This window comes from Perca flavescens, chromosome 1 (assembly GCF_004354835.1).
Source record: "Perca flavescens isolate YP-PL-M2 chromosome 1, PFLA_1.0, whole genome shotgun sequence".
Classification (NCBI taxonomy): domain Eukaryota; kingdom Metazoa; phylum Chordata; class Actinopteri; order Perciformes; family Percidae; genus Perca; species Perca flavescens.
The window spans coordinates 24,596,955-24,624,870 of NC_041331.1; the positions used below are offsets into that span (position 1 = coordinate 24,596,955).

At 43.4% G+C, this 27,916-nt stretch overlaps 1 protein-coding gene across 1 annotated transcript in view; it reads right to left on the reverse strand.

Moving 5' to 3' along the window:
- zfhx3b (zinc finger homeobox 3b) overlaps window positions 1–27,916 on the reverse strand; it is a 140,110-nt gene that overhangs the window by 64,959 nt on the left and 47,235 nt on the right. Inside the window, exons 2-4 of the mRNA XM_028600152.1 lie at window positions 24,237–26,744; window positions 23,528–24,107; window positions 20,081–20,577 (exon numbers count right to left, since the gene is read on the reverse strand). Coding sequence (XP_028455953.1) covers window positions 20,081–20,577; window positions 23,528–24,107; window positions 24,237–26,708 — 3,549 coding nt within the window. The 5' untranslated portion in view covers window positions 26,709–26,744. The remainder of the gene's footprint in view (window positions 1–20,080; window positions 20,578–23,527; window positions 24,108–24,236; window positions 26,745–27,916) is intronic.

Sequence of the window (27,916 nt, forward strand, 5' to 3'; positions counted from 1 at the left end):
CACCCACCTATTCTCGGCACTAAAAGCTGGTGTCTAAGTACATGTGTGTGTGTGTGCTATGGGAGGCTTACATGGGTTAGAAAACTGCAATTCACACCTGACGCCATGCAATGCACTGGAATAGAGCAGACCTGTCTCCTTATATGAATGAGACAATTTTATCCTCTAAAATCACAGAGGCAGAAGTCAGGCTTTCCCTATCACCTGGGAAGAGAATGTACAAACTAGTTCTTGGCTTCAGATGTGTTAGAATACTGTAAGTCAAGCAGCACAGTGGTTATTTAAACATAGTGATGTCATGGAAGCAATCATAACCAGTGAGGTAACTGTATTTCACTCTGAAGGGAGACAATGTAATGTGCCTGCTAGGTTGAAATACACACTGTGACCAAAGGGGAGAAGAAAACACCCTTGTTTGGCTTAATCACTGTGTGACAACTGTGGCCATACACATGTGCTGTTTGGTATACTGTATGTATTTTTCTTACTATCCTGTTGCGTCCAAAAGAGACCATCTGAAAAGTTGTTGCCGAATTATTGCCTGATAACTTAAGGTTATAAATCCTGAGTAAGTTAAATGATTTTTTAATAATAATAATTATATATATATATATATATATATATATATATATATATATATATATATATATATATATATGTTTAGGGTCTAGAGAATAAAAATATTTTAGTTAATGACAGCAACAATGTATTCGTACATGAGCAGAGGTTTGTTGGGGACTAGATTCTCATAAATCTGCACGCTGGGATTCCCCTGAAACGTAAGCAGGTTATTTAGGAAAGCGAAGCGGAGTGACTAGAGTCAGTGAGTGCTCGTAGTTTGGCCTGTGTTTCCCTGTCTGCCAGCAGCACGAACAACAGTTCCAACCACAGAGGCCCCACTGGGTGCCAAATGTGGTGGCTGCTTTGAATTAGCCACTGCAAGCTGCAACATGCCTAAAAGTTAGGTTGTGGATTAGGGGACTGTGTATTCCAGACTCAAACTGCCTACCTACTGCTTCCTGAACCGCATCCCCACCCTTGTCCTTTCTTCTCCTTTACTCTTCCTAAACCCTGCCACCCCTCCACCGCATCCTGTCCCTGTGTCTCAAACCCCATAATGTGCTAAGTTGCTTCCTTGACTGCCTTGCTGTGGAAATGATCCATCACAACCGGTGAATAAAATACAGGCTGCATATTTGTCTCTGGAAGGGAAGAGAGAAACAAAATGGACCTCTGTGTCATAAGGGAGGATAGCGAGGTAAAGATGGATCGCTGTAGGTGTCCTTGGAGAGGATGACTTAACATAGGTCCATGAAACAAAGTAGCTGGGGAAGGGTCATAGAGACACTTAAAGACAATACAGCTACTGGTGCGCCACACCCACCACTCTTACTTACTTTAACATTAAATAAAGCAATAATTATTGAATTCCGTTTGAATGAGTAAGATGCTAGAAAGTAAACAATGGGAACATAATTGCAGAGGGTAGGCAATCAATGCAGGCAGTCATTTGGGCCATGTTGATTGTGTAGGCTGCTCTATGTGCTTAGTGTGTGTCTAAGTGTGTGCACATTTGTGTAGCCGTTGCAAATCTAAGGCGAGCTATGGGGAGTATGTGCTGTGACAAGGAGCTGAGTAATACACTCTCCCATACACGTGAACAAAACAAGAGTTGGGTAATCCCTCCTTCAATAATGACCCAGGGCTCTAAACAATAGCTCTCAATCAGCTGATCAATGTGTCCACATAATTCATGTGCGAGTCACTGTCTTTGAAAAGGCAAGAGGAGGAGGATAAGCAAGCGGGCGGTAGAGAGATCAATGCCCTGTGTGGTGATAACGAGCCTGGGCCTATGCCCACAGGAGCCCCACACTGGCGTCCAGGGTCTCTCTCATTAAGAACATTTGGATAAGCATGGCTATACATACATAATGTGCACTTCTAATCGTAGCCAGATAAACACATTTCCCCCCTTCTTAATGAGCTAGGTCCTGCTTTTGTGACACACAGCAATGACTCCAAAACAGGCAGGAAATGATGTCAATCCCCAAAGAAAAAAAAAAAAAAAAAAAAAGAGTAAAGCAAATTAACAGCAAGCTGTTGGCCTCCTCTTTCAGTAGCTAATTAACAGCTTAACCTCCTGGTGCTTTTATGAAAGCCATGCTGGGAGGAGCTTGCCAAAATTGCAGTACAATAAGTTTGCCTGCAGGAGGCGAGAACAGGGTGGAGCCACGGGGTACCCAAACAACTGTTACAGACACTTGATGACATGTGTATTGGCAAGGTACCATCTGGAAGCTGAATGGAGCAAATCAGGACCTGCCCTGGCCCTTCTCTCCATTACTAAGTGTACTGTCTCATCATCACAACCCTCCATTTTGGACAGCAGTGACAATAATCACTTGTATAGGACTGAGGAAGAACTTTATTTATTTTCATTGAAGCAAAACAGGAGGCACACAGCAAGCTGAGAGGTTCAGATTGTGTGTTTGAATAATATTTAAAATCGCATCAGTGTTTTACTAACACTCTTATCACAATAATAACTTGTGACATTAGGGAGGAAAAAAAAACAGGTTTTATGTTGTTAGAAGTCTTTTAGCTAACAGGAATATCTCTAAAACTGTAAAGGCCACAATTAGATTTTCGTAGGAGACTAAGAAAACAAGCAAGTCTGTGGAGAAAACACATGTTTTCAGCACCTGCAGCACCAACCTAACTTCTCATTACTCCACCCCAGTATCTGAGTATTCTTCACAAGTAGACAAAGATGACTGCATCCAGAGGCCACTAATGTTACGTTAAAAACCCCTCCCTGTCTTCTGGCTAAGAAAATGGTCAAGTCTTGTACTCCTGCACTTTGCACTACTTATTGCTGATTGAGTACAACTTTTTCAGATGCTTCCTGAGAGGGGTTAGTGCTTGCTATGCAAACCACAGCAATACATGTTAAGCTAATAATCAAAGAGAATCATCTTGTACATCTATGACAGAAACATCTCAGGAATGTATGAAAGTGTATGTGCATCCTAGATAGACTGACTATCTAGATCGGGATTTGGCTGTACTGTAGGTCACTGATGTGTTAGCAGGCTAAAGGCAGAGGCAGCCCTGCACTCACACAGCTGACAAGCGTCTCCAACACCTCACTGCCTCTCATTTGTGACTCGCCAGCCTGACATTGGCAGCATAGCCTTGTGGAGCCACCTCAAATGTGGGCAGCAAAAAGCTTGCTAGATGGAGCCAAAGGATGAAAAAAAACAGTTTGGAGAGGGCGGAGGTGAAAAGAGCCCTTAGAATGAGGGAGATGGCGTGTCGGGGGATAGGAGGGTGTTGGATTAAGATACAGGCAAACACCACTTGTAATGATTAATGCAGTCAGTGAGAATTAAATTCAGAGCAGGAACATTACCCAAACACAATTAGTGCTCGAGAACAAACATCACACTCTGCTGGGAATGCAGATTGATTGCCATATTATTGTGAGGGAGCAGCCATCAGAAGTCAAAAGGATTCCGGAAGTAAAACTTTACATGTCTGACATGACATCTAGAGAGTCAATGTTACAATTACATGTCCCCCTTCCCACTTTGTGGGCTACTGTTACCCAAAAAAAGCTCTTAAATGTGCCCACAGCAGTAGAGGTCAACAAAAGCCATCCTTACTGAACTGCAGGTCTGCCCACGCTCTTGCTTCTAAGCCTATTGTCATTAGCTGATCTCCTGTTTTACCTTTTCGCTGATGTAACAGCAGAGAGTAGACACAGAATACAGTCTCCTCAGGCTTGTATTATCTAGCTTTCACCCCTGGCGTTCTCAGTTTGGTAGTGTAAATATTTTATTACCACATAATTGGTTGCTGCTTCAGGCTACGCAATAAGGCTGTCATATCTGTAACACTGTATGTTTTCTGACGATCCTGTATCCCTTTTGTATGTAAAATTCATAGAAATGTGTTTTGGGGAGAGGGTGTATGAGATCTCGTAAGGGGAAATGTTTTGTTGTTCATGCACAGCCCTCGCACAAGCTTCCTAGAGACACCAGCTAATTTAGAACAGTGATGATGTGCTTAGCCAGTGTCAATATTTAACCCAGTCTTACACTGCTATCTTTATTAGAAGCATTGCGCCAACAAAAGGAGCAACATGGTATTTGAGAGGTCCTCTTCTTAAAATGAAAATTAATGAGTGGGGTTGAGTGGAGGTGAATACACGGAGTGGGTCTATATGTGGGCTTATTTGCATGGAACATGAAGTACCTTGTTGGAGTGAAAATGCTGTTGAGGGTTCTTCAAAGAATTCATACACCAAACACCCACCAGTTTCACCTGTCAACTCTTCCATACCGGGCAACTAAAAGCTACTTTAATGAGTGAAACCCTGACATTACACTTTTGGTGTTATAAACTAGAGATAAAAAGCTAAACATTTGTAAGTGTAATGAAAAATATCATTGCTTCCATAATTTGGATTATTTATAGTATCAGGGTCTTTCTACAGAGAAAAAAAATCACTACGCACATTTTTTGTTCTTCATAAGACCCATCATAGCCTCTGACCTATGCCCACAGGGAGGTAGTGCACTTTTGAAAAATGGTGCTGTGTGCAGTGCCCCCCCTCCTTCCCAAGAGCACGGCCAACTCTATAACTAATACACATGTGCCTCGCTAACACATATTTCTTTATAGGGTCATTCTGTTGGGCCATCTCATTAGCCAAAGGAAAACACATAACTCCACTTTCAAAAAAAAAAAAAAAAAAAACAAAAAGTGCTCATTGATCAGGGTGATCAATTGAGGATCAATAACCTAAACCCTCATCATTCCCAGTGCAGCATAATTGCAGCTGAGATATAGTTGTCATAACTAAAAATCAAACACAGACCAGACTAATTGGAAGAGACCTATTGCTTTGCTCACGCTGGCAAAAAGCTTTACAAAGCCCCAGAAAGACTTGTGATGGCCGGTCTTTGGAGCTTCCAAAAATAACTGCTCATGCCATTAGCAAGTGTCATCATGGAGGTCATTGTGCAGGCTGCCCATTTGGGGACATTTAATACAGGGCATAGCAAGCTCCCACACAAGAGTGCCTTATATCCATTCTCATGTAACTTATGCAAGTAAGTTATAAGATCACATTAAGCCCCACTTTTATTGGACAACTTGTGATTTTAATCTAATGTTTTGGGGGAATGTCCTTATTAGACAATTTGTTGCTGACCTCTGTGTTAAGCAGTCGTCAGAAAAAAAGATGTCATTTTCCACTCCAGTAGTTCAGCACAGTAAAGAGGCTTAGAGAGCTGGCATAGCAAAGAGGCGTGCCTGATTAATATAGATATTCCACAGGCTGGCATCACAGCCAAGCTGCCTTTACTGGCTACACCATATACACTGCTCAATCGTGCAAAAAATCTCAAACTATACTTCAAAGCCTACCACTTTTCCCCTTCCTGTTTATTGATTAGATAGAGCTCTTGTTCAGTAATTGTGCAGTAAATCAAGCATGGTGAGCACTAATCTCAAACCCGGGAGGAAAGTGTTAAAGGTAAAACCTGCTGAAAAGTGCATAATTACGGTGCTGTGTTCAGCCAGGAGAGAGGATATACTCCTCCCTCTCACATTTCTCACTCACTGCCTGCCTGCACAACCAGAGGCAGCAGGGAGAGAGGTTGGCAGAAGAGCAACGGGAAGTGTATACAGTTTCTAACCACCTCTCACTCCCTCCCTTACTCTTTCAATCTTTCTCCCTCTCCATGCATTCCCAACCAAAGCGCCGGGGGCGCCATGCTTGTAAAGAAACCACAGCCTTTTGAGTGCCTCTTGTATTTACAAACGGAGGCATGTTGGAATCAAAGGCATTACCACATGACATAACACATTAAACAGCTGGCAGATTGAGAATTTATAGACTGGATAGACAGTGCGTGAGGTAAACAAGGAATTGTGCCATTGTTTGACCAGTTTAGCTAGCTATACTTGGTATGAGAGCCAAACTTACCTAAACCAGAGTCAAGTATAGGAGTCAAATGCAGCAGCTCCCTTGTTTCCCTTGCTTTGCTTTCCCTCCTAACACACAGCTCAGGCTATACTCCAGGTGGAGACAGCTATCACTTTCCCATCAACTTCCTGTTCCTCTCGTCTCTCCGCCCCCCTTTTCTCTCTGCTCTCTCACTCCCAGCTGCACAACTCGGTTTCTGTGCCATGTTTGAAGAAATACAAAGCTGTATCTTTTCCCCCTATCTTCTGAAGTACTAAAATCTGCAGTTAAGAGAATTTCTTTTCTCTCCTAATCCCTCCATCTCTTATCCTCCTCCCCCAACACTTTCCCCATGTTGCTGTTCTGCCTAATCTCACCTCAGTTTTTATTTCACCCTCATCAGCAGGGATCTAAAAATAAATGATGAATGGAATATGATATTTTAAAGTCTTATCTCTTATCTGTTCTTACAGGGGAATAATAGGGTAGTTAATCCTGCAGATCCTACTCAAATTGATTAATCAGCACATGCGGACAATCAAATAAATGATTAATATTCCCCAGTCCTGTGGTCGGACAGTTACCCCTGAAACCATCAGTAATAATTCAGTAACCCTTCGCAGACCACAGGCTGCAGCTAGTCAGCCTCACTCAGCATCAGCCCTCTGATGTTCAGCAGGACTTTAAACTCCCTGCACAGAAACTGAGACACACCAGGGGTAAGACAATATGCAGTCTACTCTCTCTCAAACCCTCCGACAATGCCTGCCTGCCTACCTGATTAAACTCACACGGCATATACAATATATACAACATAATGTATAAAGGACTGTAACTTATAAGAGAAGGGGTGCTTCATCTAACTGCTTCAAGACTGCAGCATACCCATATGACTGTACATATTTTCTATACATACAGAAAGAAATTCTCAAATCAATGTTTCATATAAGACAGAGGCCAAGTATACAAATGTACCATGCAGTTGTACAAGAACCTGAACTCATGTGTTATGTAAGCGTTAGGTGTAAAAAATAATGCCCCTGCGTTCCCACAGCTAGAGAACCAGATGTCTTCAGGCACTCACACACAGACAGAGAGACAGGCTGTTTAGCAGCAACTCTCCCAGGCCTCACCACACTGAGCACACCCCGTCCTGCTGGTGGACAAAGGGTGGAATCTCCATTGAAATAGGCCTTCTTTTCTCTCCCATTAACCGTGCTTTTCTCCCTCCCACAGAGGTCAGCGAACAGCCAACTTCATGGCGCTCCTTTGCATCTGCCAGCTATAACTGTTCTTAATCAGGGAGAGGGCCAGAGGCAGAGGAGAGCACCTCTTGCTCCCCCACATTTGCACCCAGGCCGGGAATGAAGGTTAAGGGTGGGGGCTGGGATGGATGGGAGATATATGTGTGTGTATGATTTGGGTGGGGGCGAGGTAAACACTGCTTGTAGGTGTGGAATGTCTGCTCTGCTCTGGCAGTGCTATAGTCGTGGATGTCTGCGTATGCCAGTGCTTGGACATACGAGGCCGGTAACAAACACACACACACATATATACAGTATACACACACTGTTTCACCCCCACCCTAATCCCTTCTCTCTGCTGTACAGGAGGCTTGGCCTTTGTGTTGCGTCTGACCAGCTGGTTGCCTGAATCAGCATGTGCAGCTGTCTACTGTGACGAGCACTGCTCTACCACTACCAGGACACGATGACTCTTCGCTGCATTGCTATGTTTTAATATGGCTGCAGGCATCACTAAGGCCATTTATAATCCACCTAAGAAGCCACTGACCTCAGGGCAGTTTACACAAGCTAAGAGCAGGTTGATTTTTAGCTTTAACACATATTGATGGCCTTTAACTAGAGTTTGAGAGCCTTGAAGGGACGCACTATAAGAACTAGACTCACATTTGGGGGAAGACCAAGCTCTGAAGTGTGAGTGGCCATTCAGTACTCTTGCCAATATGCCTCATGATATACAGCTTTGTCTTTAATAGGCACGGGCATGGTGTGTAGGGCAGTGTCGTGAAAAAAGACCCAGTTTTATATAAGCGTTACAGTTCACTTTGATCTCTTCTCTTGCTCCACTGTTTATAAATCAGCCACACAAATATTTATGAGCGGAACGAGGAAAATGGCTGGTCTGGTTTGTATCTCTGCCCTCCTTCCCTCCCTCCCTACTGCGTTCCCTCCCTCTCCCTGTGGCTGATGTGTGGATGAGGCCACCGCAGACGCAGAGCGAGTGCATAGGCCCCAGGCCACATCCATCATATCTGTTCTGTCTCTGGCTATTGTGTGGCCCCAGAGAAGGCTGACCTAACCAAAGCAAGTAACAGAAAAGACAGCACAATTAGCATGAATGTTACCGGTCACTGGTTTAACTTGTATTAATTGATGTATAATAGTTGAACTAGTGCAGTATGAGTGCATAGTACGTACACAATCAAGAACAAAGCCATGCACGTCAATACAAGCGGATGCCTGTGTTTGGTGTGCATACACACACGTGTGCATTTGTGCCCCTGACTAATTCATCACAAGTTCATCAATGAGTTCATTATTGATTGATAAATACAGCCATTTTCAAAACACATTGGCACTGCCTCCCTTTTAGCTCACCTATCTGTTTCTCACACACAAGATACACACAATGGGACAGGCCCAGAGCTTCTGGATCCATCCGCTTTAATTGCTCCCCTCCTGCTCTGACCTCTGATCCAGATCACTCTGATATACAGCATCTCTATTAAATTGGGAAGTAGGTAAATATTCTTCTAATGACCCTCAGTTCTAGCGACACCATTGAAAATGGAGAAGAAAAAAAAAATCAATCTTGTTTTTTTCCCTTTTTGCCCTTCACTGACTCTATTAGTTCCCTTTTTATCTGACGGTTGACTCCAAACATGTGAAGGGAGACTGAGCAGAATGGAGTATCTACTCTCATTTTGACAGGGCAATGGACTTTACTGAGATGCATTTCGGTAATGAGGAGATTACAAACCTATGCTCAAAAGGAAATATCTTTTTAAAGGCATCTTGACTATCCTTCAAGTACCACATTGGGTTTACTGAGCCAATAAAAAAAAAAAAAAAAAATTAGACAACCTTTATCTAAACTGAACAGAATGTTGATCCTACAATCTAGACTGGAGATAATTTAAAAGATAACGCGGTTCAAGCGGGAAAGAGACAAACTCGACCAAATGTTACCCATCACGTAGTGCGGGTGCACAAAGAGATAGTGGTTTATGCAAGGCTATGTGCACTTGTATGTGTCTGTGCATGTGTGTGCACTGTATAGTAAAAGCTGATGAACTGTGTGTGTGTGTGTGTGTGTGTGTGTGTGTGTGTGTGTGTGTGTGTGTGTGTGTGTGTGTGTGTGTGTGTCTGTGGGCAGGGCTGGATGGGGGTAGAGAGGCGGTGGTAGTGGTGGACTGGCTTGTCGATCGATGCAGTGATTGGCAGTTAATGGCCTTTCCTGTTCTGCCTTGGTAACCCTGGCCTGATGGCTGTTGCTTCTGATCAGAGATGGCAGATGGTGTTTGATTTTTGTATATAAACCCCTGACATTTTGGAGATGGCTTCATCATTTTTAATGATTAAAAAGTTAATTTGAATACTGGGAATACTCCAATGCTGGATCTCTCATATAAAAAGCCCTAACCTCCTTTCCAGATGTAAGGACTGATCTCTCTTAACTACATGCGCCACTCATGGTTAGTATTCTGCTATAAGCCACCCAATCCTTCAATAAGAAGTTATTAGAATGAAATTCACAACACATATGTTTTTCTCTTTTTATTTTAGTTGGCTCCATTTTTCACAGGCTACTCAGTCACAAACTTTATGATCTAATACGACCAATCAAAATAATCACTGATAATCCTAAACACCTAAAGACCTCACCAAGTTATTCCATCCTTTTCAGCCAACCAGTTGGTAATGAAAATGCAGACTAGAAACTGAGTTTAGGAAAAAAGGTACAATTGAATGATAAGCTCAATTTCATGTGTAAGAGAAGATGGGAGAAAATCAGAGTACAAACAGCAGGTGCTGAAATCTCCAATTTTTCTGAGAGTAATGTTGAATGTCTTCATGTTCTGAAGGGTTTGCCTTTATTTGGCTCCTTACTCAACAAGTTTCAACTGCTTAAGGCTTAAGTTTATGGTTTAAGTCTATTTAATATCCCATAACTCCAGACATTTTGACATTTCATCCCCCCAAAAATTCAAAAACGAGCCGATTGCAAATAAAACTAGGAGATGGAACTATCTGTATTATGGAGGCCATACCGTGCTATATTGGTTGTCTATGAAATTATACTTCTGAGAAACAGGGAGGTGCGTCTGAACATTGGTGAGCACAAAAGCAATTTTTGTGTGATGATAAGGATGATGTGTGTGTGACACATGTGTGTGTGTGTGTGTGTGTGTGTGTGTGTGTGTGTGTGTGTGTGTGTGTGTGTGTGAGAGAGAGAGAGAGAGAGAGAGAGAGAGAAAGAGATTTAGGTCACACTGGGACTCATAACTGCAAAATGAATACACCCTCACTTCTGAAACATCAACAAATAAGAAAATACTTTGCTTTACAGAACTTATTAAGCTGCTCTCTCTCTCTCTCCCTCACGCCTCTCAGCATGCAAATTAATACATTGATCATTTGAATAATAATTTGCATTCTAGATCTCACAATTTCATGTTCAAACTTTAACAGCTCCCAGAGTTCCCATTTAAACAGTAGCTGCACAGACAGCCCTTATGGTTCAAATTATTTCAACATGACTATTCCAACCTAACAAGCATAAATTAAGGAAATTCCTATCTAGTGACAGAGATAGGCCATCTAAAGGAAGGATCCAAGTTTGAATTATTCAGCAGTCTTTAATTTTAGGGCTAGTGTTGATTGAATGTAGTGACGTTATAAAAAAGAGTTTGCGGGGCTGGCAGTGAGGGATGATAGTATATGATCTGGGAGTGAGCCGAGGAGTTCAGCGACTATGGAGACTTCCTCTGCTGTCTGCTTCTCTGAAGAGATCCCAGAGGAAAGAGGCCTCTGTAAATCAACATGAGATTGAAAAGGACTTTATAAAACACAAATGTGTGGAACTGCTTACACTGAACAAAAGGCTGCACTTCAGTCCCTTGCTTTCAACAGCTTTGGCTAGTAAAAAAAAAAAAAGGGTCAGACAGTGTGACCCTGAGGTTTGCCACATAAACGAAGCAGGGTGAGGTGAAGGTGAGCAAGGAACAGAGATGATATGTTGGGGTGGGGCTTAAAGGCATGGTAGTTAAACTTTTTTTTTTTTCCAACACCACTCTGTCTATTCTGGGCATCAGTTTGTCATGCAGGAATGTGAAGGCCATAAAGTATCGGAGCCCTTGAGAAACTGAAGAGCATTCTCGTCCCCAACTCTTAAAGTTGTTTCTCTCTCTTTTACTCACTATCACCTTCCCCAACTCACTCCCTCTCTCTCTTAGTTTAAAGTAGAACACAGGTGTAGAAGACGGCACCCATGGGAAAGATAAAATTTGGGAACATTCCTGAGTTAAAAAGGCGTTTTTTCGGATATTCTTCATCAGGGGAATTATGTAATTGCCTTGGTTCCATGACTGTGCCTTTGTCCCCTTTGTGCCTCCACCCCGCGCTCCCCAGCACTACGTCTTACATCACAACCTAGTAATTTCCATATTACAATTTAAACAAGATATTCTATTCTCTGCTGGTTTTTTTCATTTTCATCTTTCCATTTTATCCATCTTTTGTATTGAAGAATAAAAGGCATAATGAGAAAACAAGGTGCAAAATGATCTTTTCCAGGGCCCCCAATAAATACCGCATGACACCCTGGGCTGCACCGCTTAATTACAAAAGGATGAAATCTTTTCTTCTACATCTGGATAAAACATTGTCTGCATAACACAGAGATTTACAGCTCCCAGTTCTATCCCTGGACTCCAGCGCACAGCAATTAGGCAAAACATGGATGGACAACCAGCACCATGAAGTTCAGGAAGAGATGGCTATTCTCTTTTGGCACTATAGAAAAGGCATCTGAGTTTCAAATAAAAACTCTACACAGAAAATGGTCCTCTGGTTAATTTTTACTCAAGCCTTGATAGTGGTCACAGAGAGGTGAGGTGGACTTTTCACTGCCCAGAGCACTTCATGTCACATTTTGAGCTACATAACCCATCCAAAATAAAATGCTCTGAGGTAAGCATGCATGCAGGCATCAGCACCTCTCTGACCCATCACTAACAACAATGAAATCCAGGCGAGAAAAAATTGCTGGAGTTCTGCAATCCAACAGTAATCGATGCACCACAAAATGGAAAGACCTTAGGGGCAGATTTGTTAACACAAAGGAAAACCTAGGTAAAACAAAGGCAGTACAGGCTCTGTGCATTTAGGAGCTATTTAAATAGCTGCAGTACTGTAAATCAAGCATTGCTTTGAATCCAACTGCCAAACAACAAAGCCAACAGGTTGTGCTTAGAAACTAAATGTGCTCACTTATAAATACATAAATATAAAATGACTTAATACGGCTCATAATATTGTGTTTAGCTACACAAACATAATTTTGCACTTACAAGTGGAAGATTACAAGGCAAGGGGAATGAAACAACAGCCAGGGGCACATATCCATAATTCTGTAAAATGTATGTGTCCCATGACTCTACTCTGTAGGCCAAACCCAAACATAATAGAGGTCCCTGTGTGCTCATCCTGGTACCTAAGACCTCCTCCCCTCTCCTCATCTGTCTCTTCACCCTACCTTTGCTTTCATGTACAGCTCCACTGAACACAGACCTCAGAGCTGAGTAGTTTTGTGGCCCTGACCACTCGGAGGCCATTAATCTGGTGGCTTAGCCACTGATGTATTGATGGCACAAAGCCGGTAAGCCTGCCTGCCTCACTCTCTCCATCCCTTCAGCTTAGAAGCTACATAGATTCACAGGAGCCCCCATCTGGCCTCATCAATGCAGTGTTTACCTGCCAACTGCCACTGTTAGTCTTTCAGCTGCGGTGGCTATCGGTCACCAGATGTATTGACCAATTGGGCAAAAAGACCTGTGAGACGCTTCATTCAAGCCATGATAGCTACACAGTGTGTTTGCATGCGCTCAAAATACATCAGCAGCTAAGTCTGGGTAGTTTCAGTGTTTCGAGCCACATGCAGCAGCTTTCAGCTTACAACTAACACTACAAGAAATAAAACTCATGTTAAGGTGCTCTGTAGAGCAGTAACATCCCTAAATTAGCATTAGTGCTACTATATTAATATTTATTGTGGCTTGTAAGCAAACATACATAATTCCATATATTAACTTCACCATCAAACAACACATGTAAATGTGGTTATTGGGGAAGTTTGGTAATTGCAAAACATAAAAAAGGCCTTCACCAATTACTTAAATCTGGGCATTTATAGTAATGGAGTCATTTGTGTGCATGTAAATGTAAGGACAGTCAGCCAACATGGAACTCATTTTACTGCAGTTTGACTACCAAATACAAATACATAAGAAGTTCATAGCAAAATTGTATAGGCTGCTGATAAAATGAAATCCTTGTCTTTTTAAAGACATGGGAAAAGGGATACTATCTCTGTGGCATCTTTGCAGTGGGGGTGGTAAAAACACAGGACCATAACTGGCAGGCAGAGCCAAGGTATAACTCCGATTAGATACAGAGACCCTCCAGTTGGTGCAGTAAAAACTTTCTCCAAGATGTAATTGTCCTCTTGATAATGACCCCATCTCCTACAATCACTTTAGAGGGAAAGGAAGAAGTGTATTTTACCATTTTTCATAATCACAAAATGTCAAGACAAATTAAAGCCTGGAAAGCTTTATGTGTCTTCATTTTTATAGGAGCTAGATCTGCATCAGTGTGTTGACAATGACGTTAACGGTATTTGGCTCTCAAGTGAGGGGCAAGGAACTTGTAACAAGCTGAAGAGTAAGTAGACGGAGTGGAATGGTGGACACAGACAGAGGATTTAGCTGAGGAGAATGTTTAGTTTTCCAACATGGTTGATTAAAGATTTTTAACCTTAAGCAGATCCTAGACCACCCACTGGTTCACTATCCATACTAGTTTGTTTTATGGGTCCCTTCACCCCCTATTTGTTATGTGTATTAATTATATGGAGACAACGAAGATAAGGTAGGAAAAGATAGAAAGAAGCAGAATGGACTGAAGGATGTTTGACAGTTATGTTTAAGAAACTGTTTCTTGTCTGTAAAAAGGGGGTGTATGGTGGGAGGTACAAAAATATGTATATCTACACTATACATCACTGCCCATAGTGACAAAACCCCCTACTGTGCACAAAGTGGAACTTAGGGCTGGCTCCTAATAATCACAAAAATGGAATCGAGAAAAACACTTATTTTTATTTAGCAAGAAAACTCTTATTTTGTCTCATGTTCTGAATGATAAAAAAAAAAATTAAAATGGGAAAAGTATTAAGGGAAATGTCACAGTTCTAGGTGTTCTCACTGTTGATTTGTTTAACTTATTCACTGCTTTTTTAAGTTCAATAATTGCAACATCTTTCCACAAGTCAATGCGTAATTGTGTTAAATAATCGTTATTATGATTTTCAGCCCTAGTGGAACTTATCTGTGCCTTGAACTGTTATGAAACCCAGTCACAAAAACCGATATAGTTTAACCTTGGCTCATATTCCTTTCCTTCCCCAAACACCAATCTGCCTTTTTTGCTGATGAGACTGGAGACAGCAACTTCCTTGCACATTAGCAGGAGCGTGCTCTGTTGCTCTTGTCCAAAAACAAAAACAAATCTAAGCAAAACAAACAACCATTAACACAATGACCAAGGATCTCCAACTCCCATCTAATAATGAAACACATCATCTCTATCCCTACTCTAATCCTCCTATGGCTCTGTGTGATGGGACACAGAGAACTCATCTCTATCGCCACCACAGACCCAGGATGGAGAATCTGGTCTGGTAATGCACTGGGGAAAGACCAGCCTACCCTGTCTAAGCAGCTTTCTGCTCCCCTTCTTTCGCTTTCTTTCACTGTCACTTTGTAAGTCCCAGCAACACCCACAGTAGGGCGGTTGCACATACAATAAACAGCAGCAACAGCAGCAACAGCAGCTGTGCCATGGGTCATAGCCTGACCCTCTCCCTGGCCTTCTCAAGGGGTGGGAGCTAGAAGAGTTGTGAAACTCTTGCACGCTGCCAAACACTAAGCCCTACCAGCCCCCCTTACTTGTCTGACAGCCCCTCTCTCCAATCCACACACTGATTTCTGTTGTATGCCATTCCTTCCTTGTTCCACTTACCACTCAGAGTAACAGCGGTTTGAAGTAGGACACTATAGTTCAATGCCCTGCAGGCAACTACTGACGCAAAGAGGGTAACCGAGGTTTAGGGTCATGACTGTGTTGACTGAGGAGGTGTTATAGGGGGCCGTGCAGAATTTAAATACTTCCTTTAGAGTGAAGCCTTTTATTATGTGTACATCACTTGTTCAGAATCATATTATTCATACAAGAACTTCTCTTTGAGCAATTAAAATGATGCATTTCATGAGCCCTATGTTGTCATCTGCTGGCACTTTCTTTCCGTGTGTGTGTGTGTGTGTGTGTGCATGTGAAAGGAGAGAATGGGCTGTCTCCCAGGATGTGCAGCAAGCGCTTTATTAGAGCGGTAGTACCAGTAAATCAGAGCTCAGCTCTTCCTGGAACTGCTGCAACCTTTCCCACTGAGCACTATTACTGAACAATCATAGGCTAGCCATGATAATTAGCAGAGTATCTATCCTTCCAACCCCATCCCTCTCTCCTGTCTGTCTCTCCATCCTTCTCTTACCCCTCCTCTTCTTAGAAATGTCTGGTGGGTGAGCGTGTAAGGCCAGGCGCCCACTAGACGTCATTTTGCCAGAGGACATGTACCTGCTGTCATTTTTGTCTTGACGTTGGCCAGAGTAACAAAATAAAAAATATGAAGCATGATTGGGACATCCCAGAAGAATTTAGGAGCTTGGTAGATAAATTAGATATTCAGGTGCCGACCCTGTCAAGTAGAAACAACAAGATACCATAATAATCCTGAAGATTAGTAAAAATCTCATCTGGGACACCAAAATCAGACATCCTGTCATATAGTGGGCACGTGTCCTAAGTCTAAATCAGCAGCATTATTAAACAGTCCATGAGGATTGGAGTCAATCCTGGTAGTTATGATCATTAATGGGGAGAGGTCAACACATTTTGCATTCCTGAGTCTGAGAAGCCAGTGCTTCTGCTGAGAAGGATCATCAGTGAACCACCTTAATGCCTTTTCATGTAACCACTAATCCCTTCATTTACATTACTACCTCCTTTGCTCTATTATGTTTCATTGTGATTATTTGCTCTCTGCAAAGTGTAGAGATTTTCTTTCCTCAGTGTTCACTGTTTCTTTTGGATTGCACTGAAGGGTAAAATAAGAGCAGTGACTCCATCCAAGATACAGTATTGTGTTTGTTAATGGGCAAGCTGCTGGGCTTCACTTAACACTATGTTAGTGCAGTTAAAGATGCAGAACATATGATCAAAAGCCTTGTTCTCATAGGTACGGAGCAGACAGTGGATGTGATTGTGTGTGTAAGGTGGAGAGAGATATAGGTGAGAAGTTTGTATAGTTATGTGTGTGCTCAATAAAGCGGGACCAGGACAGAGGGAGGGGTGTTAGGACTTTCTTGGTTAAAGATCCCCCATTTGATAGTGACGGCACTTTCTCCCTTTCTTTCCATGGCCAAGCGGCATCTGGAGTGGATTTTGTGCTAGCAGACACCGAGGAACATGATTACATTCGGCTAACTGCGCTCTAAACTGATTATGCGTGTGCCAAGCTAATGGACTACATTTGCAAGAGGAAAAATAACATCCAATCAATCTCAATTACCGCCGATTGCACCGGCCCCCGAGACAAGGAAGGTAGCCAGCTAACTCCCCATGCTCCTCCCCTTTCCCCCAACCCTTGACTGGAAGCTGAGGCCTGTGGCTGGGCCTGGTTAGGCCCCACCCTTTCTGTCTGGCCAGAGCAGCCAGGGCCTGGGAGCTGGATTAGCTCCACTGATCTCACCTCCACACTCACACATAGTCAAGCCCTGAGGCCTACTGCTGGTGGGATAAGGGCTATCATATTCACATATTATGTACATGGCTAACTGTAAAACGAGAATGGAAGCTGGGTTTGTTCAAGATCAAGAGAGTCTCAGGGGAGAGCTAGGTAGTACACAAACTAACATTTAGGTTATCTGGGTACCGCAACAGAATCCATCTGTTTGTGTTTAGGAGTGACCTTACTAGGAGCAGATGGGTAACCATCACGCTATCATCAGAGCCACTATAATCCCTACGGTCCATGGGAAAAAGAGAAGGTGAAAGTTAGCTTCAGAGCACAGGGGTGTGTTGGCAGAACACACAGTGCTCAGAATGGGTATGTCTCAACTGAAAACACAGTACACAGGGGAAGACGGCATCACCCCCCGCTGCGTGGTGATCCGTGTGGTCAGGATGACTTGCAGGATCTTTCTGTGGTCTTTTGGAACATTCCAATAGTTGGGGTAGTGGGGGTGATATTTTTAGAAAGCCCTAATATGGGCCGCATACCACAGACTCTCAAATTATCCCATCCAGCTTAGCCCTCAGTTTAAACCTTCCTTTTTAATTCCAGTAATTACAGGCTCCAATTTATATGGAGCTGTGCACACAAAGGGCCTGTTTAATGCAAACCAGTTTGATTTGGGTGAAGTGTCCCAAGCATCTCCCACATCATACAGCCTGTTTATGCTGACTTGATGATTTATTTTCTCCCAAAAAAGCTTAAAAATGGTGCTATTTGCATCGGATTTCATTGGCGAAGAATAAATGATTGGTGATTTTCCTTTTTTCGTCTTTGCATAATATACCATGTTGGGTTTACAGGCTTGTGGGCCACTTTGGGTTTCTGCCTGTCAGTATCTCTACCAGGACAGTAAATCAAATGCAGTACGAAGACTGTGACATTGTCAAGTGGGGAGCCTGTGCTGCCAAAGAGACCTCACAACCATGTTCTTGTTGTCCACTAATCACATTTGTGAGTCTTAAATATTGTAATAATTCTTGTCAACTCCAGAACATCTCTGTTTTTGAGTAGTGTCTGCGATGGGGAGAGCTTATGAGGACCGCGGTTTTCTCGGGCAGCAGGTAATTTTTGGACAAATGCACACACTCTTACTCGGAAGATCAATTGGTTTTAAGAAATATGGAGCCATCTTAAGAGGCTTAAGTCATAAAAAATGATCATGCCTGGATGTGTTGTACATATTTAATCCCCCACAGCCTGAGCTGCAGTATGACACATGTCTCTTCTCTCTTAAAAACTTGTGCGGAAAAGGAGACAGGAGAAAAAAAATTATGTTTCTCTTTTGCCTTTCGGGCTCACAGCAAAGCAGAAAGCACAAAGATAATGTAATATAAATTGTACCCTATTCTGCGAGACAAAACAAGTCTCTCCCTCCAAAAGGTGTGAGAAAGAAAGAGAGAGCATGCCAGAGCATATGTCTATTTTGGTCTAATATGAGACTGTCCTAGGAATGTGGGCCAATAAGTGCAGCAGCTAAAGCCAGGAGAAGACGACCATGGGCTAGAAAAAACACACAAGAATAATGGGCTATACGTTTCTGCTGTCTCACAACTGACTCCACACATTTGTAAAGTATGTTGCATATTTGAATCCGTATGCATCTATGAATACCCTGTGCAACTGAAAATGTTCCTGTGGTCCTCTCGCTTGTCCTGGTGAAAACTGCATATTCTCCACTCAACACCTCCTGTGTCCCCTGGCCCCTTTAATAGCTGTACTAGGAGCCCTACATCATACCTTTCCCACAAAACATCTTCTCTTTTGCTAGGATTTCAGTAGAAAGGCTTTGTGGACAGGAAATAGGTCTGTCATGCCAGTGGTTCTGAGGATCCACTCAAAATCCTGGATGATTTTCAAACAGACAGCCTTTTTGAGGGGGTTTAAATGAACCACTTCACCTTAGTTTTAAATGTGATTAAAAACACCATGCTTTAAGCAGCACATTTTTCACATGCCTTTTAGTGCCTCCTTTCCAAAGAAGTCATACTGTAATATATTAAGATACCAAAACAAAAGTGTCAAGCAATAGAGCTGTTTAAATACTTCTTCCTGTTTAATTTTTAATAGTCAAACACTTGACAATGGAGTGGACTGATTCTATATAAAAGGCAACATCTACTGGGAGCACATTACAGTGGTATATGTTAGATTCGGTTGGTGTGTATGTAGGCTAACTGGGAGTGTACGTTGTCACTGTTTGTATGTGTTTTGTATGTATGTATGTATGTGCGCAGCTATGCCAGTTTGGGTTAAGCGCAGAGTGGCCAAAGCCGCAGACACACACGATAGGTACCTAAGTGGAATCAGGCCTGTTAGATTTATGGCCATTTGTTCGGAGAGTGTTCATCCATTGGCTATTATGGAATGATTAGAGGAGAAGGTGAAGCTCCAAGTCCAGCAAAAATCAATACGGCTGTCGAGAACGATTCAGCCTTTCCCGCTCCGAGGAGTATTAGCACCAAACCTCTGTCTCCTCACACTTCTTCATTCGTCTCCTAGTGATTCCCCTCTAAGCCTCCAAACCAGCCTCACCTGCCATGTTCTTTTCATGGTAGCACTGAGGCCCTGCTTCTATATGACTACTTGGAAGGCAAGAGTTACACAACAAGGCTATTATTCATGCCTTCAGAGAACGGCTAGTTTACTGTCTTGCTGAGGAGTATCACATTAGCAGGAAGAGGATTAAGGACACATTTTGCCATTTGTGAAAAACTCATCAAAGTTTAATAATTATATATTATAATAAATACTCCCAAATATGACACAGACATACTACTTCTCTCTGTAATATTAGAACACCTCAAATAGTGCAATAATATAGACATTCTACATATGCACATGCTCTTTCCCCTGATTTATGTATATATCAGTAATGATATGAAAATTGTGATACACTGTCATGACAAGGTTGAGTGGTGGGTATAATAAAGGAGTTTGAGGACCACTGACCTTGTAGAGTTTGAGGCTAGCCTCATGGCGGGTATTGACAGTGTGCATCCTCAGCTTCTCCAGGCTGTTAGTGTAGTAGTCACAGGCATTGCACTTCAGGTGCACTGGGTTGCCTATGGCCACACATTTCAGGCGCCATTCATTGCCTTTGCCCCCTTCTTTGATGTGGGCCACAAGCTGGTACTTCTGCACATGCTTGTCTGTCTTGCAGTGCAGCTGGAAGTTGGCCTTGAGCTGAGTGGTGTAGTGGCACAACTTGCACTGGTGAGAGTCACCCACCACAGCACGCCACTCCTCCTCCGGTAGGCTGCGTTCAGCTCCCATATGCATGCCAAGCACATCCAGGTTGTCAGTGGTGAAGCGGTTGCATACAGCGCACTGAAAGAGCTTAAGGGAGGGGTCGCTGGATTGTGATAGACTTTCTCCCAGGGTCATCAGTTCTTCAGACACCAACTGCCCACCGCCCAGTCGCACGTCCATAGGTATCTCCCCACCTACTAGAACACGCGGGGAACACAAAGACAGACAAAAAGAAAGAGGAAAGGAGCAGAGAAAAGTTTTTAGATGGCTGCAAACATAAACTTATCATGTTGTTAGACATATCAAAGCTTACACTCTTTATGAGAGTTCAGTTTTTAAAGAACACTTTAACCCTCACTAATTTACTTCATGACGTATACATCATTATTTAATTATTTTTGAGTTAGTACGCAGTTTTTTCTAAAGGAAGTCATACTTTGCGCACTCTCCGAATGAATAGCATCTCAGGTAAAGTAAAGCTGTTTAACTTTGGAAAAGTACACTCTGTTGGTATGATGTTGCATGGAGGACAATGTGCATGTATGTATTTATGGACCGATAGCTATCCTTGTTTTGAGTTGAGAAAAAACAAAGCCTGGAGTTTTTTTTATAAAGACCAAAACCTCACACTGCCAGAGAATGAACGTACACATTGCCCTGTTTGGGCTGGTGCACTTTTCATGGCCTGACTGTAAATCAACTCCAGAGGCCATGAGCTCCACAGAAAAAGCAAGTTATTTTATCATTACTGAAGAACTAAGGAGTTCCTAAGCACACATTACTGTAAATCAAAACCATCACCCTTGTTCACTGAATAATAAAATAAAAAGAAATCCACTTCTCTGCTTGGATTTTTCTGCTTTTTTCACTCCAGATTGCCTCTAAATCAATATGGACATCTAAAAGATTAATTCTGCTTGGTACAAACGATAAAGAGAGGGAAAAAACACAGCAAGTACATATGACACCATACCAACTACAAAACTAATGTCTGTACAGTCTGGGAAAGCTGACTTTAAAAAGGAACGCTAAAAATATGAGGTAAGAGCAGCCAGAGTTTTTGCCTTTGCTTGCTGATCTTTAATCGTTCACTGCCCAGACTGAGCATGCAGGCCTGACCCTGCCTGGCTTTACACTAAATTAATTCCAGCAGCTCCTTTTTATTTATTGCTGCAGCCTGCTCTTGGACTTTTATCCATTACCTGAGTTTTTATAGCCAGGAGAGGGAGACCTTTGAGAAGCCCTCTGAAATCACTCACAGACCCAGCTCCCCAGTCATGGCTTCTTACATTCTCTCTTACAAATACAGAGATGCACACACATGCCCAAATCGCTATCCCAGTCCTGTCTTTTCCTGCACCTTGAATCTTTAATTTCTATCTGGAACTCATGCTCCATTACCAACAGATTCAATGATTTACTACAGACCTGGATCATGTTCCTGGTTGTAGACCACTGGGCCAAGATTCTGATTTGTAGCTTTGCACCTGTTTTACATAGTTTATATATATATAGAAACCATAACATTGTGAAGGTATATAGTGCTATGTGAAACTTAAAAAATCTTAACACATTACATATTTTGCTTATTCACTTTCCAAAACTATTTTTATAAAGTGAATAGCTGTGCGACTTGTCTTTTGTGCGGTTTCACAGTGTATGTTAGACAACAAATTCAAACACTAATAGCTAAAAGGCACCTCCCTTCTCTTATACTCTCTTGCACTCCATCTCATATCTTACTTTCACTACAGAAGTTGAGTCTTGGGAACGAGGATTACCAGGAGGCTGAAATCATGAGGTCGCAAAAGTCAAAAATCCACAGTGCACCACAATAAAAGCGCACCCTCTCACTTTAGCTGCTTGGTCTGAGATCTCCTTGTGATGGAAGATTCCCTCAACAGATTATCGTATCATATCGTATCATACTGTAGAGTTAATATCAGAGTGTTTGTGTATGATGGCTTAAGAGTTCCTCAAAGTTTAACTGAGAATGACACCACTGTAGTTTATGGGCCCAGACTGTGTCATCATTGCTTCCCTTGTAACATGCTTATTACAGCTCACCTCACAAGAAAATGAACCAGATGGCAGAAGAGGGAAAAAAGAATTAGTTACAGCAATCAATTCTTGTTTGTGTCTTTGAACTGGCGACAGTTGGAGACAAGTCTGTACAAACTGTGGGGTTGTAGCTGGCCTGCCAAATACATTGCTATGCTGCTGAATTACCCATGCTGAGCCCTCTAACCTCCCATCTTTGACCAAGATCAAATTTATAGCTGCAATTACAAAGTAAAAAAAAAAATGGAGAACTCCAGTGGTAAAGTTCTGCAGCAGTTTGGGAATAATGACAAAAAAGCTGAGGCAGGCTGCCTGAGGGGGAGGGCAAGGAGAAGACAAAATAGAAGTTTGGCCTGCTAACTCACCTTTTGTGAGCAAAAGTGGGTATCACAAAGTGAACTTCAGAATTCTGGGAAAATCACATCAATACAGTGTCACTTACAGTAGTGATGTCTTGTCAAGGAAAAACAAATTACCTCTGGTAATCGGTGTGCTACTTGGCACAGTTATAGCTAAATGTACAGCCTACATTTAGGCATACTGGTGCAGTAGAAGGTTTTACTATGGATGTGAGATTAAGGCATTGAGCATATTCTTACTGTCATGAAGACTATTATCATGTACACTATCAGTAAGGACATATGGAAAGGGTCTGGGGTGAGCCCCCCGCCCCGTGTAAACTTGTCTCAAATGGATTATCTTTCTTTCAACTTTCCCTCTTTATATTTCCGTGACACTCTGCTTGTAAAATGAGAGAATGATGTCAAGTTCACCAGGACAGGCATTCCTTAGGGCATATAAAAGAAAGGCAGCAGCCAAAAGTAAAAAGTGGGGATATACCTAGCATACATAGCAGTGGAGAGGGGCAATATGTAGATATTCTTGCTCATGATTTTGTTACCAGAATAAAAAGTGAATGGCATAAATGTTCTGTGGTCCTGTAAATTGATAAATTAGAAATCAACATCAAGTTATACTGAAACTGATTCTACATAAAAGAAATATCTCTGAACTGTACTTGATTGTGATTTTGTGGCAACTAGGGGTGTTTCTTAGAGCAAAAGAGAAGCAACAATTGGGGCTCACCAAGTGCAGGGGCCAGGGCGGCCATGTTGGGATCCAGGTGAAAGCTCCCCATCAGGAACTGGGCCTCAGCCCCAGCTGGGTCGATCTTGAGGCCTGGTGGAAGGCTCATGTTCTGGGTCAGGTAATATTGGTAGAGCTCAGCCTCAGAAGGTGAAGGCATGGCTCCCAAGCTAAGTCGTCCATGCTGCATCTGAGTCACATTCTGCTGGAGCAGCATCATGTTGTGCATGTGCTTCTCGCTGGTCATGTGGATACGCAGGTTCCGTGCCACATTGGTCTCGTAGTCACATACCTCACACCGCCAAGTAGGTTTGCTCTTCGGCTTGGTCGGGGAGGGGGCCCCACACGATACAGCCATATGGGTGGAGGACTGTGTAGGATGGTGGTGAGGAGGGTGATGGCTACTGGCCTGGGTCACTGAGGGGACAGCCACCACTCCTCCTGGGGTATGTCCAAACACCTGCTCCTGCCCAGTGCCAATGGTGCCTCCATTCTGTAGTGTCTGCATGTTGTTCAGGTGCTTGTCCGACTGCATGTGGATACTTAGGTTGCCCTTTGTGGTGGTTGAGTAGTTACACACCTAGATAAAATAATAGGACATTTAAATATCAGTTCACATTACATTAGCCTAAATGGCTCAACAACATAAAAACACTTCAATTGCAACCCCCAAAAAAATCAAGCATTACCACATTTCTTTGCTACGTACCTCACACCGGAAGGGCTTGTATCCACAGGTATAGCTTTCTCCACGAGCCAGACGAGGGTGGCTCTGACCACTGGTGCAGTACGAACAGGAGCCTCCAGAGTCTGGGTGCTTCTCTTTCATGTGGGCCTCCAACGTCTGCTGGTACTTGTAATGCCAGTTGCATTTTGGACACTTGAGTGTCTTGCATGAGTTGCGTGAATGCATCATGGTCATGTGACCACCCAAAGAACGTGAAGAACCCAAAACGGTGTCACATTTAGGGCATTCTACCCCACTTCCTCCACTGCCACCAGGCCCATGGTTCTGTGAACACTCACCCATCCCTGTTATGTCACAGGAGCCCCCTGGGAAGAGGTTCGAGTGGCCTTGAGATGAAGGGTGGAGGTGATGATGATGGTGGTGCATGTGGTGATGGTGCAGAAGCGCTCCATTTTCCTCCTCTCCATCTGCCGAGCAATCATTTGGTTCTGGAGCTGTGGCACTATCTCGATTGGCACTTTCATCAGCAGCAGCATTGGAGGACAGAGGAGAGGAGGAAGTGCCAGCAGTGTCATCATCGCTCCTTCTGACGGCAGCTGCCGCCATTGCCGTGGGAACAGTGGGTCCCTGGCAGTTAAAGCTCAGAGGGAGCTCTGAGGTCCTCCCCCCACCGTCTGCAGCTAAACCCACTTTCCTGACAGAGGAGGAAGTGGAAGCAGGGTCTTTGCTGTTGAGTGTGGAACTGACTGCAGGGGTGCAGGCAGAAGGCTGGAGAGCGCTACTAGGCATTAATAAAGGAGATTTGGAAATGCTTTGGTTTGAGACAGCTGGTTCCCCCGCTTCACCCCCGCCACTGCTACTGTTACCACCACAGGCCTCTGCAGTGCTTTCTGCCTCCACCTCGTCTTCGTCCTCCCCTAATAACAGTTCCTCTTCTTCTTCCGAGCCCCCCATCTGGCTCGATAGGTTTTCATGTCCCTCATTGTCCCCATCCTCACCTTTGCATGCCAACTCTTTCCCAGCAGGCTCCTCTGTTCTCCCTCCCTGATTGGGCAGGGCACTGGAGTCTTTGGCAGAGCCTGGGGATGAGGTAAGAGAGGATGCTTTGGGAATGCTCAGCCCTCCAAGAGAAAGGACTGAGCTTAGCGGGGTTTGTTGCTGCTGCTGTTGGTGGAGGCTAGAGTCAGAGTCTTTGTTGAGAAGGCTCTCACTGTCCCTGCTGCTGCTTCCAGGCTCCAAATGGACACCACTAAATGTACCATAGAAGCTCTGGCCAGAGTTAATGGGGAGCAGGGTAGGTGGCAGAGGAGTGCTCTTATTTTTTGGTTCCAGGAAACTGATGAGGGGCTCTTTGTCCTTCCCAATGCCCTGGATGATGGCAGATGCCTGTTTGTCTGCTAGCAGCTGCCGCTCGTCCTCACACAGTGTCATGCGGTGATCATGGACAGCATGAGTGGCAAAGGAACGCGCATAGCCAAAGGACAGCTTGCAGAGAAAACACATGAAAATGGGCTTACCCTTGCCATATAGGGCTAGCCCATCAAATTTGGAGAAATCCACGTTGTTGGGAACATCTTTGGATACACAGGACTTCTTGGCAGACCCATCGCTGTTCAGGTAATCCTTGTTGCTTTTGTGCCGCACATCGAAGACACGGAAACTGTGCAGGACAGGGCTGAGGCCTGCCATGGTTGAGGTATTGGGGAAACCTTGGTCTAAATTGCCAAACCACTTCCCGAAGGACGAGGCTATGTGGAACGTGTTGATGATGTGAGGGTAGACTGAGGATGAAGTCCCAGCAGGTTCCCCCGGTTTTCCTCCACTGGTGAGAGAGTTTGTGGGTAGCAGATTGGGTACCATGCCCCCACCACTTTGGATCAACTGACTGAGGCTCTCTACGATGTAGGCTGAGCCATCTGGCTGGTAGACTATCTCTCCAGCCAGGTTCTCCACATCACTACTCTCCTCTTCCTCTTCCTCCTCTCCTTCCTCACTCCCACTCTCAGGTGCTCCCTGCTGTCGTGAGGGCTGATGTCGCAAATGACTGGGCATGCCTCCTCCCCCTGTAGCCATCGGCACCCCAGGAAAGGGTTGAAGACTTGGGAAACAGCTGTCAATCTCCATTTCATCTAAGTCCTCAGATTCTTCCTCTTCTCCACAGCTTACTCCCTCTTCTTCTTCTTCCTCAAGACCCTCTCTTCTGGGATGCAGCTGGCCTGTGGCAGAGCTGTCACGGTGGGCCTGGGGTGATGTCTGATTTGGCTGCTGCTGCTGGGACTGTAGTTCTCTCACCCCGTCATGAGGTGCACTGGGGTTTTGGGGTTGAGAAGGGTAGGGAGCAGAGAGAGACAGGGGGTCCAGGGAAGGGGCCTGGTTAGTGCAAGGGACCTGTGAGCTAGAGTGATCGTTCCAGGGCTGTGGTGGTTGCTGCTGCTGGGAGGAGCCGAGCCCATCGTCTGTCCCAGAAACCACAGGAGACTCACAGCTGTCCATGCTGATGCCTACATGAGGCGTTCATCGCATCCAGGCCTGCAGAGACACAAATTGGGTGAGATAAGAGGTTATTGTTGTATTTAGGATGTTAACGTAGACACATATACATAAGCACACACAACTCGTCATTTACTATGCAAATTATGGAAACTTAAATGTCTATATTTTCCAAAACATAATTACGTCTATTAAGAAAAGATCAGAAAATATAAAAGAGACCTTAGGAACCTTAATAGAAGAAAATCAAATGTATAGAGCATTGGGTTAGAGACAAAAGTCTGAGATATAATTGGAAAAAATGACACCATGCTCATTACACTAGATTAGGTACTTAAACACAATACCTGAGACAAGCACTAATAAGCCATCCATGATTCATCTTCCTGCCATATCAGGAAGGTACCATCTTTTATCTTCACCTTCCAAACAACACCCCTAATCTTATATTCTGCAAATCCTACATCCGTTTTTAATTAACTTGCAGTCAGAAAAAAGGAGAAACAGGCTAACTTAATGGATCAAATAGATTCCTTGTGAGATAATTAGACACTGAGAAGCCACCCATCAGCACATTGTACATTTACATAACTGGAAGAAAAGGGAAAACTGCATCTAAAAAAAGAAATTCTTAACAGTATCACCATTATCGCTGCATCTTCAAGTCGTGTACATATAAGTAGAATATAATACATGTACTATTGATATAGATGTGTATGAACTTTAACAAGAGCAATAAAAGGCAGTTTTTTTTAAGAGCCCAAAATACATAAGCTGGGTTGGGACTTCACTGCAGCTGTGTTTAGATCTTGCATCCAATAACCTCTACGCTCAGCCTGGTTTCAAACACTCCAGCCATCCTCCGCCTCTAAAATAATAAATGGCAGCTGAGCTTTCGGGAGCTGGCCATGCCCCGAGCATCTGAGAGGCCCAACACACGCTGAAATTTAGAGCACAGAAGAGATAAAATGATAGCGCAAGATACTGCTGAGCTAATAATTTTATTAAAGGGATGCAGCCAGCATTGATTAAAGGGGGCAATCGGGCTGAAACCAATAACTCTGGGCTGCCCTTTAACCCACCAGCACTGAATATTACATGAGCAAAGTTTCCCGGCACCAAGCAATGTCCCCGTTGATTAGCACATTCACTGCTTGCACTTGATTTATTTACTTATTTACTTAGGGATGCAAATTTCAGCTGTGATCAGA